Source organism: Echinops telfairi, unplaced genomic scaffold (genome assembly GCF_000313985.2).
Source record: "Echinops telfairi isolate 266 unplaced genomic scaffold, ASM31398v2 ScPeMD7_23;HRSCAF=83, whole genome shotgun sequence".
In the NCBI taxonomy this organism is placed as follows: domain Eukaryota; kingdom Metazoa; phylum Chordata; class Mammalia; order Afrosoricida; family Tenrecidae; genus Echinops; species Echinops telfairi.
The window spans coordinates 64,886,431-64,902,004 of record NW_022103920.1 but is presented as its reverse complement, the minus strand read 5'-3'; the positions used below and the strand labels follow the sequence as shown (position 1 = coordinate 64,902,004).

General features: G+C 45.1%; 1 protein-coding gene across 3 annotated transcripts in view; it reads left to right on the top strand.

Moving 5' to 3' along the window:
* The window catches only part of ICA1 (islet cell autoantigen 1), a 128,056-nt gene that overhangs the window by 88,802 nt on the left and 23,680 nt on the right, over positions 1–15,574 (top strand). For 2 of the 3 annotated variants that reach the window (XM_030885168.2, XM_030885169.2), the window contains exons 8-10: positions 8,609–8,706; positions 10,217–10,269; positions 14,620–14,661. In XM_030885168.2, coding sequence (XP_030741028.1) covers positions 8,609–8,706; positions 10,217–10,269; positions 14,620–14,661 — 193 coding nt within the window. Of the gene's footprint in view, positions 1–8,608; positions 8,707–10,216; positions 10,270–14,432; positions 14,517–14,619; positions 14,662–15,574 lie in introns of all 3 variants that reach the window. The other variant, XM_045288624.1, reaches the window with a different exon arrangement.

Below are 15,574 nucleotides of genomic sequence, written 5' to 3'. Positions count from 1 at the left end.
TGCCTCAGATGTGATCAAATTCCATACCTCTTCTGGGGTGGCTTTCACTTACAGATTTCCACAGCGATCAGAATTGGCGGCGGCAAAAACGAAACACAACGAAATAGGACAAGCCCTTGGGCGTCAAGTGGCTTTTCCTTAGAAAGCCCCACACCCGTACGGTGCCCTCAGCCCCTGTGTGGCAGGCATGTGAGGAGGCATTGGGATATCTTTACAGAGAATGTAGTGTGAGCCCCCTGCAGCAGCGGGGAACTCCCTCGTCCAGGTGCTGGCTGAGGGGAAGGCATGTCCTCATGCATTAGCTTTTTTACGGAACCAGGGTACCTGTCGCTTAGAGAAGTGTACCTCGGGGCATCCCCATACCAGTGGTTTTGGAAGGAGCCAGGATTCTACTTTCCTCTCGTGTTCTGCAGTTCTAGGATCAAGCAAAGCACGGCAGCGTCGTTCTGGGGTCAGCGAGACCTGGCTTCCAATCTGGCTCTCCCACGTCCCAGCTGCGTGCTGGGGACGAGGGTCAGAGGGGTGGGGGTGAGGAAGGCTGTGGCGATGAGAGTGGCGTGGGTGGTTGTGATGAAAGGGGAGGTGGCCATTGTGACTGTGGTGGTGCTGATTGGAGGTAGCAGTCGTTAAAAACGACTGCTGATGGCGCCGCCAGTAGGACCGCAGTGAGGTGGCAGTTGGAGTGGAATGAGTCCTGAGACAGTCGGGGAGAGCACGGAGGGAGGGCTGAGGGTCCGTGGAGTTTGCCAGGTGGCGTAGCCCGCCTTGAGTGACGTTCCTACTGTAGTTTCATTCTAGGCAATTCACTTTGCAGTGGATCTCACAGGCAGGCCTGGGAATGGCAGTGGAGTAGGAGGTCCCCCCAGGTGCCCACACCCTCCTTGGCTTCTAGGCTCTCTGGCAGCTCTCATCCAAACCGGTCCTTCAACGCTGCAGGCCCTGGGCTGAGTTCATGTAATTCCCACCAAGGAAAGGAGAGGGCTGGGCAGGCATTCAGGCAAGAAGGTGACAGAATTCCCATGCCTACAATAGGGCTAATTCAAAAACATGCCGCTTGGCTTTGCAACTGGCTCTTGAGCTGTGCCAAGACTTTAACTCCTAAGGAAACCTGAATTTGAAAACATAACGTATATTCAAAAATAACCATTGAACCAGATGTGTCAGTGTTTCCTCCTTTCCTCCCGGGGGCTAGGACGTCACGCAGTTACATGAAGCTTCGTTCTGGAGACCAAAATATTTTCAGTTTTCAAGATTCAAAGAAACAGCCTTTTCTAAATTGTGTTTTTCTCAAATCCATATGCCTAGCAGCCTCATTTCATCCACCTCCACATTTCTCAGTTAATCACTTGAACGTTTACCGACAGGCCACATGGCTCTGTAGCTACTTGCTTTGAAAATAAAGCCATAATAGTTTCTATGAAAATTAGGTAAATATCCCTGCAACGCTATTCTCCTTAACAGTCCCAACATGGCAATTACCCAATGGCCAGCATCCAGAATATCCTTTTTAGACTTTCAAGTTTTCTCTCAGCGGCATTACTTTACAAGGCATTTTACAAAGCTTGTTTTTTTCTCTCTCTCTCTCTTTTCTCAAGTAGCTCCAGGCCAGACCATAGGAAGATCAGACTGGGAGGCATCAGGACACTAAGTGAGGAGGGAACAGAGGGGGCTGACCAGAGTCACCACTGAAACAGGCGCACAGAATGTGGCTCTGTCATTGGGGGGGAGGAAATGGGGGCTGGTACGGGTTCCCTCCGACCACTGGAGCGCAGGCCCTCTTCACTGCAGTGCGGCTCTTCTCCAGTCTCATGCCCTCACTCCTCCGTGAGGGAAAGAGGGAAACAAATGCTGTGGGTCCTGACTCTGTGCCAGGCACTCTGCTCCTAGTTAGGTGAAATACTGTCTACGAGATCATCTCAGCATATGTGACTCCCGTTACTCGTACTGTTCAGTTCAATGTTGACTTGCAGAAAGTGCCCATGTTCTAGTTAATTCTCAAAACAGCCTTAGGAAGCAGAGCACACTTGTTTCTGAGGCTCACACGTGGACACTGAGGCACAGACAGGTGCGGTCGTTTTCCGAAGGCCACATGCTTTGTGCGTGGTAGGTCTGGGGCTGGGGAAGCCGCTGTCTTCCCGCTGTGGCACGCTGCTTCCCACTGTCTGGCATTCCTGCCTCTGGCTGGTGGGTAGGACAGGAGAAAGCACTGTGTCGCCTTTGCAAAGTGCAGCTTTAACATTCAATTAAAAGTAACACGGGTTCACAAAAAAAAAAAAATGTCTGGGAACATCATTTCCTCCCTTTCGAATTTGGAATAGTTATTTTGACTCCATGGCACTCCACCTGAAGGCAATTCTCTGCCAGTGTTCTTGACATGGCTACTCAGGAATGTCTTAACTGCTCGTAGAAGTTTAATGTCGGCTCCACCAGTTCGCAGTTGAATGACCGTGAGCAGATATTTCACGCTCCGAACCTCCACTTCCACTTCAGGAAGTCAGGAATACGGTGCATGCCAGGAAAGGTTTTAGTGAGGATTCAATGATGAGGTATGTGGAGCCTAACACGGAGTGAGCACTTAGTGCAGCCAATTCCCTTTAGGTCTTTCAAAGCCATTGAGGAGAAAGCACATTCTGCGTGCCTGCTCTGAGCCTGGTGATGGCAGACATATTTCCTTAGTTCATTCTCACAACATCCTAAGAAGGCAATGCCTACCGTTGCTCCTCCATTGTTCCGACGGGCGAGCTAGCACAGAGGACCCTGAGAGGTGAAGATGCTGGTCCACATCACCCACTTTCCCTGTTTCCAAAGGATAGCGCCTTCTGGATAATGTGGTGTCTCGTTATCATCAATTTTCCACCTTAAATTGTACTGTCTTCTCTTCTGTTCTGCAATGCCACTAAAGAGTGCCTTCTGACCCTAGAGTAAGAATGCTCCTTCTCTAGAGGCTTTCAACATGTATAAGGGAATAGGGGAGGTGATATGTGCTAAACACCCATAATTATGCGGCTCTCCATCACGGCCTCTGCTTCTTATTCTTCATGTGCCACTAACTAGAGACGCACACACACATATACACACCCCAGCGAGTTTAGCGTCTTCTAAACTTATGCCCCACTACTGTGACCACTTGGATTTCCTTTTACACACAATTATCTATTTGACGTATTCATATCTATAGAATTTAATCAATGGAAAGAAGCATAAGAAAATCAAATGTCCTAAATAAAAGATCGGAGAAAGTGTTACCCAGTTGTTAACGTTAAATAGTAGGTTTATGTTATGACATTAGGGCTGACTGCTGGCCTTTTGTCGGAGAAATGTGTTTTGGTGAGTAGTTTTGCTTTCAGGTGAATGCTGCTGTGCCTTTTATTTCCCTAATACAGGAAGTAGTGACTCTTCATTACGATATTAAGCTGTTTCCTTTCTAAGCCACTTTTGCAAACTTGGTCTGCATGTTTCCTTTGTCAAGCTGATCTTACATATTGTGTATGTGCTTCCTGAAGCCACTTAAGCCTTGATGGAAACTATTAGTATGTCAGTGTAGCCTTTAACAGAGAGAAGGTGGTTACTTAGTTTAAAAACAGCCCTCTGCAGAGAACCTTTTGGGTTTATATGATACTGCGCTGCTGGTTTTCACAAAGAATTCTAATGAAGGGTCCAGTGGGCTTGGGGATTAGAAACAAATACTTAGGAGTTCATTTCTGGGACATGGATTTGAATGTGACTTCCATCAGTTTATGATTAGAAGTAGTTCCACTCAAGGCTGTCCTTGTTCCATGGGTCAGCAAGCTTGGGACACCCCACTCACCAGATGCCTCCTGCCCAAAGGCATTTGACTCTCACTCTGTGGGTTGGTGTCCGTGCCATTTACTGTAGGTCTCCTGGCCCTGCAGCCATCATTCCTCTACCATTGTTTCCTTTTATCTCCAGTTTTACAGCTCTACTCCCTACCTTCTGACACCTTAGAATTTCTTTTGACATCCATAATTCCACCCAGACTCCTGAAGGCAAATTTGGCTTTACTATTAGGTACAGTAAAACTCTTCCAACCTCCACTCATTACCAAATCCCAAAACTACGTCCACATTTTAGGTATTTGTTTGAGCAGCACCCCATTCCTAGTACCAGTTCTGTCTTAATCTAGGAATCTAGAGCTGCGATACCAGAAATACCACACGTATATGACTCCATCAACAGAAACTTATTCCTCACGGCTTAGGAGGCTAGAAATCCAATGCAGGACACCAGCTCTGGAAGAAGGCTTTCTCTGTGTTGACTCCTTTCAACAGCTGGTGTTTCCTGGGGATCCCATTTGTCCTGCATCGGTCTTCCTTAGGGCATGAGAAGTGCTCTACACAGGGACCCAAGGCCCAATGAACTCACCCTCCTCCTAGCTCTTCATTCATAACAGTAGAGAAGTCCCTCTTTCTCTGCTCACTTCTCACTCCTTTTAGCTCTTGTAAGATAAGAAGGAAACTCCCAATACAGCAGCCCAGAGCTGTGACTCAAATAACGGCTTTACATCCCATCTTTTTTCCCCTTACAATTTACAGGCGGATCATGATCAGATCACATCATGGGGAGAGGGTTGATTTTAGCAGTACACCAGCCAAACCATGGAGAATCATGGCCTAGGCAAGCTGACACATATATTGAAGGGACACAATTCAATCTATGACAGAGTTTGGTTGGGTTTTTTTTTTGGTTTTTTTTTTGTTTTAGTTTTTAGTTTCACCTTGTGTACGTTTGATAATCAACCAACAAATATAAGACATCTCATGAGCCACAGTAGCCAAACTGTTATAAGGGCGATGATACTTGTGGAGAAAAGGGAGCGACTGTCACAGGAATTGTTAATACTGAATTGAAGTAGTAATGGAACTGCAGCCACTCTGTTGCTGAAGCATAACAGTGACTGTTAGCTGTGATTGTGGAGACAGGGTGCCAACAAAAAGCAGTTGAAAAGAAGGCATGAGTGGCTTACATTACAAAGGAATTGTCTTAGAGCTGCCTCAGGGTGGTTATAAAGGGAGGTCAGCGTGGAGACAGAAGGGATGAGAACCGTGGAGCTGTCAAGGGCATCTCAGGGGCTTAGGCAAGTGCTGTGGCCGCTAGACACTATGGAGAGCAGACATGCCCTGGTCCTGCCTAGCGCCAGCTGATAAAAAGGGACTCCAGCGAGAAGAGAATCAGGTAACTGAGAGGCCTGGGCAGGTGTCCGATGCTCTAAACTGAGCCGTGGAGTCATTGGAACCTTGGTCGAAGACACCCATGCTTCACTTTGTCTAAAGTTGGATTCTTCTATGGGGAAATATAGCTGCAGGAAAGTATGTGTATGTGAGGGGCCTGGGGGAAGAGCAGAGGAGAGAGAAAATATCAAATCCTGTGATAGGCAGGTCTGTTTAAAAAGATCAGTCCATGAAGCTCCCGATATAGTCCTTTGTGTATTCTCCCTTCCCGTCACCATCTAGTCAAGGAGCATATATTTCATTTAGTTGTCACTCATTAGAAAGACAGAGACAGAAATAACATTATGAAAACAAGCATACAAAATATCCAATACATCCAACCCTCCATAACCGCAAAGTCAACCCACGCTGGTTAGAAAATACTCGGAGCAGTACCCCAAAGGCGGATGGAGCAGGAAAGTGGTATTTACAGAGCATTTGTATCTTTACACTACTATGTACTGTAAGTAATATAACCAAACCAAAGTCTGATTCCAAACCAAATTCTGATTCATAGTAACCCCTTAAGGCAGGCTCTTACTGCTCCACAAGGCTGTCAAGAGACTATAAATCTTTATGGAAGCTGTCTGCCTCATCATTTTCCAATAGGTGTGGCCCCCCTATTTTTCATTAGTACGCAGATCAATGATTAACCCATTGTACCACCAGAACTCCTTTTATAAGTAATCAAAAGATAATCGGATGGATATGGAATGATACATGCAATTCTGTGCCACTTTAGATGCAGGATTTGAGCATTCATGGATTTTGAAATCTTCCTGGGGCCCCCAAACCAATCCTCCTAAGCATGCTGAGAGAGTGCTGTATTGGTGAATCTGGGTAAAGGGAATAGGGGAGTTTTTTGTAGTTTTCTTGCCATTTTTTTTCCAGAAAATTTCAAAATAAGGACTTTTAAAATCCAACTAGTAACTTTACATCACCATACTGTACTGTCCTTGTGTGATCCCCAGTGACCGCTCCATCCATACACAATGTGCACTGCTGTCTACCCCACCGCAGCCCTGGGTCCTTTCGTCTTATTCCTAGAACAAGCCAAGTGGTTCCCACCTTTGGGCCTTTGCTCTTGAGCTTTACCTGCTTGGCTCCTTCCTGTCTGTTAGTTACAGCTGAAATGTCACTTCCAAAGACAAGCTCGCTGCAGACTGAAATAATAACCCAGTCATTTTCTATCCTATTTCAGTACTTTGCCTAGATCCATCACTAGCTGCTAGTTGGGTTTCCTTGTCTTATCCGGCAATATATCCCACACACCCCAAATAACACCTGACACTTCGTAAGTGCTCAAAACAATGTGTTGAATGGATCGACTCATCCAAATGTTCAGAAACAGGAAGTCATTTAAAGTGATGGCCGTCCCTTATGGATGTGGTTTATGCAAGAAACAGCATCCATCAAGGGATACACACTCAAAGAGAAGACCTTAGCTCTACATCAGAACATTGGTGAATGAATACACATTTATATATTTTAGGTCAATATTAAGTGTTCAGTGTCATATTCTCTCTTTTAATATACTTTGTAACTTACTCTGAAACTCTATGGAGATTATATTGGTTATAAGAACATCTATTGTGAATAAAAGCATATAGACCCAATGATTCCAATTACATAAGTAGTGTATTAAAATGAAACAGGAAGAAAATATAAAAAAATAAAATCTCATTCTTTTAGAGCAATAGAGTTAGGAATGATCTTATTTTTCAAATTTTCTACACAGTCCTATTTTTCTAATTTAAAAACATTCTTAGTTGAAAAAACAAAACATATAGAGAAAACAAAATATTAATAAAACTTTGCATTTACTTTGGAGATAGAAGAACTAGTGGCACTGTGGGCTAGGCATTGCTTTGGTAATTGCAAACTTAGCCATTCAACTCTACCAGCTGCTCCATGGGCAAAAGATGAATCTGGCTCTTCCAGAAGGATTTCTTAGTCTCAGAGGCCCTACAAAGGGCGGTTATAAACCAGTTATGATGGCAGTGTATTTAGTCTGTTAGTGAAGTTTTACAGGAATTGTAATTGCTCTGGACTTTGAAGCAACCAATAGGGCGTGTAAGGATGGAGAGAAAACTAGAGATTGTATGTGGAAGAAGCCAAGTGAACAGAGTTAGGGAAGAATCACACACATGAGACTGAGGAGACAGGCCTCACGGAAAGGGGTGCTCATATTTGGGAAACAGATAGGAGAGGAAGATGGGATGACAATTTAGAGACCTTGTGGGGAGAGAAGGGACCACTTCTGGAGTGAAAGGGAAACATGGTGGCATGGCTGCCTCAGGGAATCATCCGGGCCGGGGGTGAGAGAGCTGGCCATTGCCCGGGGGACACCTCTGTCTATCTAGTGTCCAGCTCACCAATCAGTCTCAGAGCTGCTCTGAGCCTTAGAAGCATCTTCACCCTGCTTTCTAGTTAGACAACATGGCTTGGTCAGGCTTGGGTGGCAAGACTTGATTGCCTTCTTCTGTGTGTCAGGTCAGAGAAGCAAAAGGTGGGGGGAGAGCAAAAGGAAGGCGACGGACCAGAAAAGGAGTTCTAAGCGTCTCATAGTCCTGGGAACATCAAAAGGTTAAGTCTCTTGAGGTGTTTCTTCCGTAAGCCTGTATTTTAGACTCGGGGCCAGCAATAAAGATCATTTTTGTCAAATAACCTTTCCTTTGCCTAGACTCCATCATTGTTAGCTTTTTCTCACGGAGGCTTTGTCACTGGCATTATTTTCTAGGCGTTTTTTAGAAATTGTTTCTTAAATATCGAATAAGCTTGGAGAGCAGAAGCTCCAGGAAGTACGTGGCAGGAGAAAGCTGCTCAACAGATTTGGGTGCACCGGCTCCGTCCACTCAGGGCGTCCCGGTGTCAGGGTTTGTTAAGCTGCTGTTTGGAGGGTTTGTTGGTTTAAAAAAAAGTTTTGCTTTCTGTTGTTTTAAGGGATTGTTTCTAGATCACAAATCAGCAAACAACATTAAAAATAAAATGAAACTGACTCATCTTCGTGGGAGCAGGGGGGCTTCTTTCTACTTTATGTGCGTGGGGGTACAGGCAGAACAGAGGCATCTCTCAGGTCTGTGTCCAAGTGGGAAAAGGGCATCAGTAATAGCCAAGGACCTTCCTCTGAGTAACTTCTCACCAGGGGGAAGATATAAATCTAATGGCAAAGCAACTTTTCTCTTAAGGCGGGTCTTTTCTTGCTTGGATGGGTCTGTGACCATTGCTACTTTACTGTGTAGTGTTTCATCTCTGTCCACTTGATCAGTTCGGGGTGACCCCTGAACGTGTCTGAATTCAAGGTTTGGTTGCAGGGTCAGCAGCAGGTGAATCTTAGTGACATAACGTTTTCTTTTTCTTTTCTCTGGCTTTCGATTAAGAGTTTACAAGACCCTATGAAAAAACTCATTGAGAAAGAAGAAAGGAAAAAGATCGCCCGTCAGGAAAGTACAGAAGCAGCAGCTGAGGAGCCAAATCAGTAAGTGGTGCACGGCTCTGGCCACATCTCTCTCCCACAGGTCAGATGGGCAGCTCAGGTCTCGGGCCCAGTCTAGCGGGGACTTCAGACACAGGGAAATTGCCTTATTGCCTCACTTCTCCTTGAGCCGTAACTCCTCAGCATATATTCTTGGGGTGCTGTAAGTCACTCATTCCAATAAGAACTCATTTCTTGGATACTTAGGAGGGGCATGCCTGTGGGGGATTTAAGGGGAGCAAGGAAGAGCTAGTGCACCCGGCTCTCTACCTGGTGGCCTGCACCCCAGCATCCTAGCAGGCTCTTGGCTTACTGTCACTGTATGGTGATGTCCTAGACGGGAAAACCCCCGGGTTTTCTCTCACAGAAGGAGATGACCTATAAAACCAACTCAAAACACATAAACCGTTAAGGCATTTGGACACAAGTGGTGGGAGTAAGGTTTATTATCATTATTATTACTGTGGTAAAGATACATGGGGACTTCAGAGTTCATGGGAAAATGGAATTGACGATAATGGAGTTTTCCTACAATTTTTTTGGAAACGTCACACACACATCTATATCAAGAGAGATAAGGAGAGAGATGCATACACACACACATAGGTTTGCCATTTCAAACATGTTTACATGGCTAATTCCGTGACCTGGACTAAGCCTGGGCAGTGAGTTTTGACATCTTGTTTTCTGCTGTTGTACCGTCTGTTTTCTCCTCCGTGCGAGACAGGTTAGTGGGAAGCGCAGGTCGTGGCTGCTCCATAACACATGCCCTTTACAGGGACTGTGCTGCCCCCACCCTTCATTGCAAGTCCCAGCACACTCTTAGCATCTATAGCACGTGGTTCCCAATCCCCTACGGCAACAAGGTTGAAATGGGAACCTGTCATTTTCTGTTGAGTCTGCAGGAGTTAACCTTTTGACTCGCTGACCTGAGAAAGCAAACGAGATGGTTTTACCTGCAATGATTGCTTTTCCATATACCTAAAAAAGCTTAGATGACAACTTATGATAAACCAAACTTAGGTTGTCCCATAAAGTTCCAAACGCTCCTTTGGTCCCACAAAAATCTTGGCTGGCAATATTAGGTATTTTTAATTTTAAAGCAAATACTAGATAATATCTTTAATGGAGAACAAAATCAGGTGGTCACAGCACGAAAATCTAGTGTGTGATCTAAATTCAGGACAATTGACAGATGTAGGGAGAGCCAGCAAACCTCTTCCTGGTGGTGGCAATAATGGTAGCCACCAGCAGCGCCTACCATGTGCTGTCTGACTGACTTCTGGCTAACTGCCCACCGACATTCACAGAATATCCACTCTGTGTTAAAACTACATTCATATCTTCAGATGCCACGAATCAACCTGAGATGGGAGAACTAGCTATTCTAGTTTCTTTCAGCAAGTATACACAGGGCATTGCTACAAGTGTAGTACGTATTACACTGAAAGCCTCGTCTATCAGAAAAATACCATTTGCAGAACTTGATAACTTCTTTCTTTTTTATTTTAAGGTTAATTTCATTAGCTGATGAAAACCAGAGCATGGAATCCTCGAGTTTTCCAAGTACGTTTTGATTTCATTTTGAATTTCTCCTGAAACACTACTTATCACTCAGTGGTCAACTCTTTTTCTTCTGTGATGTGCTCCTCTGAGATCTGAGATCTAGTCCCAAAAGGGCTCTATGAATTTACTGCCAGTAATCGGAGTTGTTTCCATATGATTGATTCTGGTCCTATAGCATTATGTAGGTCAGGCGTCCTCAAACTATGGCCCGCGGGCCACATGTGGCCTGCCAAGTACATTTATCCAGCCCGCCGGGTGTTTCTGCCCTGTTTTGTTTTTTTGCTTCAAAATAAGATATATACAGTGTGCATAGGAATTTGTTCAGTTTTTTTTAAAACTATAGTCCAGCCCTCCAACAAGTCTGAGGGACAGTGAACTGGCCCCGTGTAAAAAGTTTGAGGACCCCTGATATAGGTTGTATAGCATTATGTATGGCATTATGTATTGGGATCCAGAGGTACCAGGATGAGTTAGGTCAACAGCGCTGCTATAGAGGAGCATCCACAATTGGGATCTCACAGAAATTATGTCTTTTCACAAGAAATCACAAAAATGTTGCTATTGCCATTGGTAGCTGGGTCTATAGAGATAATTCTGATAAAATTATGTTCTTAAATTGGATTCAGTGTCTGGTGGGTTTCGGTAGGGCATTGGCTGTTTGTTGGAAATAGGTGGAGAGAGCGGAGCTCTGCCTGGTGACTCCCCAGCCTGCCTGGTATGAGTGGTACCAGATTCCTTGAGTTAACTGAACCTGTGCATTAGGGAATGGGATTAGAGCAGTGGTGCACGATGCAGTGTCCTCTGAAGCCCTTATCAGCAATTTCTGTCTCTGGCCAGTTTTCTCCATAGTTCCTCTTCTCATAAAGGGTCAGAGGGGCATGGAAACTTGAATTTGAACTCTGAGGGAGGGCTAAGCCTTACACTGGGATTCATAGTTCTTGGGTCCTCAAGAAAACAAATAAACATTAAGGTGTTATAAAGAGAACTACACTGACTTCAATCCTATGCTCAGCCTGACCCCCTGGCTTAGTCTTTACTGCGGCAACCGTTTCGGGAGACTGGCGGTGACGGCACCGATCCCAGCTCTCCATCCTTCTCATTGGTACTCTTCTCAGGTCGTCTTCTCCACTTCCTAAACCACTGGCTTCACCGACTGTCTTCTTTCCCACTTTCCTCCTTCGGTTTTGCCTTTCAACATCAACACAAAGCTTTTGCCCCCATGCCTTGGCTTTATGTCATTTGTTTATGCATCTATGTCATCAGCCACTGATCTAAGTTTCTGTCCATGTGTCTGACAGAAATTCATTGAATGCCACCTCTGTGCCACACCCAGCCCTGGGTTCTGGACCTACAGTGGCATAACAGACTTACTCGGACCTTTCTGTATTGGGGAGTAGAGTCTAAAGAAGAAGCAGATGTTAGTCTAATAACCAACAAGTGGCTGAACACCTCCAATTTGGGCAAGAGTGACCAGGGAGAAATTCAGGGCAAGTGTGACAGGGATGCCTCCACTGTTTAAGCGTATCAGGGAACTAGCAAAGTGAACGGCTATTTACTATAGAACCTGTCAAAGCAAAATAAACTGTCCCAAAGGCAACTCTTTGGAGTCCTTGGGTGGTACAAAGAGCCCCTGCACTCACCTGCTAACCAAAAGATTGGTGCCTTGAGTCTACCCAGAGGTGCCTTCCAGGGAGAAAGACAGGGTTTTGTCCTCCTGTAAACAGTTACAGTCTTGGATACACACTGGGGCAGTTCCACCCTGTCCTACAGGGTCACTGTGGGTCCGCATTGGCTCAATGACAATGAGCGAGTGAGTAATGCCTTTAGCAACTCTAAATAGGGTCGCTGTAAGTCAGAACCAGCTCAATGGCAGTATGCTGGTTGGGTTATAGAGATGCTGTGTTAGTCCAGGTTGACTAGAGAAATAAATCCAGGGAGAGAGCGAGAGAGAGAAAGAGAGAGAGAGAGAGAGAGAGATTTATAGATATATATATGAAAGAGCTTTATATCAAAGAATAATTGTATCAAGAAAGCATCCCAACCTAGTCCAGATCAAGTCCATAAGTCCGATATTATCCCATAAGTCTGATACTGGTCCATGAATCTCTCTTCAGACTCATGCAGTGATGCGGACTGCAGGAAGATCACAGGTCGGTGGGTGAAAAGTCTTGTGGCTCCAATAGCAGTGAAAGCATCACAGGGCTGGTGCAGGTCTGCACCGCTTGGCTCACTCAGCAAATCTCCATGTGGCTTGTCAACAGGAAATCGACGGCCGACAGAGAGTGTATGTGGCCCGCTTCGAGGGAGAAAGAGGAAGTTCCCTGAATCCTCATGGGAAGGCCATGCCTACAAGGAGGCATCATCAGATTGTCGCCTGATTGACAGGCTCGGCCCCACCCTTCACTTATTTATCGATCTGTAATTCCAAGTTGTGAAATTATGTAGCTACCACAGATGCTTTAGAAGCGGTTCTCAACCTGTGGGTCGTGACCCCTTTGGGGATCGAGCAACCTTTCACAGAGATCGCCTAAGACCATCGGAAAACATACATTTCCCATGGTCTTAGGAATGATACACCGCTTCTCTATCCGTCTCCAAGCAGGTCGATCCACATGCAGACACACCCACATATGAGTACCCAGCGTGAAGACTGTTATCTATGCTACACCATGCTTCAAGGCAAAATTTCATATTTGTCATTAGAAATAAATATTTCACAATATATAATTACATATTGTTTTTGTGATTGATCACTATGCTTTAATTATGTTCAATTTGTAAAAATGAAAATACATCCTGCATAGCAGATATTTACATTATGATTCATAGCAGTAGCAAAATGACAGTTATGAAATAGCAACAAAAATCATGTTATGGTTGGGGGTCACCACCACATGAGGAGCTGTATTGAAGGGTCGCGGCCTGAGGAAGGTGGAGAACCGCTGCTCTAGAAGAAAGATCTGATGATCCACTTCTGAAAACTCAACCACGGATTGAACCCCCCACAGGACATAATCCTTCCTGACTGAACTGACGAAAGCTGGGGTGGGGGTGGGGGGTGGGGGGTGGCAGTGGTGGTATGGCAGGCAAAGGCAGTGAGCCATGAAAGCTCAGGAACAGGTTCGAGAAATGGCATTCCCTAATGTGAGGGAAGGAGCCAATGGAAGGAAGAGACGCAGAGAGCCAAGCAGGGCCTGAACTCATCGGCCCCATCTGAGTTCTCGCTGTTGACCCTCCAAGCCCTCCGGGCTTTGGTGTTCCTGTCAAAGCTGGAATATACTGACAGCACGAGTCGTAATATAATGGGAATCGAGGTGATAAAATAGAAAGATCTTAGTACTGTGGGAAATTTTATAGATCTCTATAAAGCACAATCATATACGTATGTAACTAACAGGGCCATCATTTTCTTTTTCTTGTGCCATGTGGTCCCTTTCTTGTGGGGTTTTCATAGTATTTTTGGTCATGTAGATGTTGATAGCCTTGTTGGATAAATACACAGAATGGAAGCCATTATTATCAAGTCCCTCTTCTATCCTGTTGCCTGCAGAAAGCATAATGTACAGACGCGTGAGACAAGTCTTAAGGCTCTATTACCTTTTTATTTTAGCCAGAGCCATGTGGCTAAAGAAATTAGGACCCTCAGGAAATGTGCATTGGCCTAAATCAGAGGTATCAAATTGGCAGCCCGCAGGCTGCTTGCGGCCCCCAAAGGAATTTTTTTGTGGCCTATGATGCTCTGAAAATTTTTAGAAAATAGAAAAAATTTGTTCTGAAGAAAATAGCGCTTAGGGGAGATCGAGGCAATACCATGTACACAATTCCCTCATTACATTTTATTTCGGAGCATCGTGGGCCACAAAAAATTACCTCAGGGGTTGCATGTGGCCTGTGGGCCGCCGATTTGACACCCCTGGCGTAAGTCATCCATGGGCCATGTGAGAGGAACTGTTAGATTGGTGTCATCTAGGTTCCGTGTTCGCTACAGAACCTATCAAAGATTCAAGACTGTTTAATCCAGTAAAAATCGCTAAGAGCCACCAGCTGCAGTTGAGTGTGGCCTGAGGACCCTGCTCCCCGAGTGAATTTGTGGGTACCACAGCTGTGTGTGTACCTTGCATGGCGCTAGTGCATGAATGCATGCGCCATTGGAACTGGCATAGCCATTTACCCATGTTGTTTACAGCTGAAAGGGGAAAAGTATTTATCTGCTGTAGACAAAAACTCTACACATAATGCATGCTCAGGTAATCTAGATTTAAGGAAAACTACTCAACCTGAATGATTTGAAGCAAATTCAGTGTGAAGGGAAACTGACCCTTACTGTTGTTTTCTCCCCTACCCCTCAAGGACGAGTGGATGAGCTACTAGACATGAAACCGGGGGATGCTGGTAAGATTTATGCATTTCTCGGGGGTTACAAATGTTACTTAAATTGTTTAACTCATTTCTACACTCAGTTAAAAAGAGCCAACCTAATGTTAATATTTCATATAGCTTTGCATTTCTATGCAAATTATTTTCAGGTGATTGCCCTAGTGGCTTAGTGGTTACGAATTGGGCTATGATCCAAAAGGTCAGCACTTCAAAACCACCAGCCACTCCGTTGAGACAGACGGGACTTTGTATTCCCCATAAAGAGTGCAGTCTCAGAAACTCACAGGGGCAGTTCTAGCCTGTCCTGTAGGGTTGCTTTGAATCCACTCAATGGCAGTTGAGTTTTGTTTCTTTGGGCCATCTGTCTTTATACATGATCTACAATGAGCACAAGTACAATTTAGTCTGTGTGGACCTGCTGTCTTTAGTGTGATTCATTTTATAATGCTTAAACTAAAATGTCTAACGAACGAAATCAATGCCGGATTAAAGCAAAAGGTCGTTATGTTGCAGCCACATGCTGTAGGGTAACACCTGGCGCCTTCCAGTCCTCCGACAGACCGGGATGTGAATCCCAGTTCTGCTGTGACTAGCCTCTGTGGCCTTAGGTCTTACTCACACTTCAACCCTCTAGCCTCAGTTATTCTCATGGATTCAGTGACAGTCTTCTTGGTGGAGGACTGTTAGGATGGAGGACTATACAGGCAAAGGGGTTTTCATTGGCTCAGACACAGAGAAAGTCTTTAAATGGTAGAACTAGGATGTTGCCCTTGTGGCATTCTGTGATACACAACCACTGGATATTGGTTAAACGCAAGGGGAAAGTTTGCCTGGCCATCTCCCTCACCTTAATTTATTCGACCCAATAAAGCACTCCCCAGAAGAGAATCCAGAACCATGGATTTAGATAAAATCGTACACAATCAGT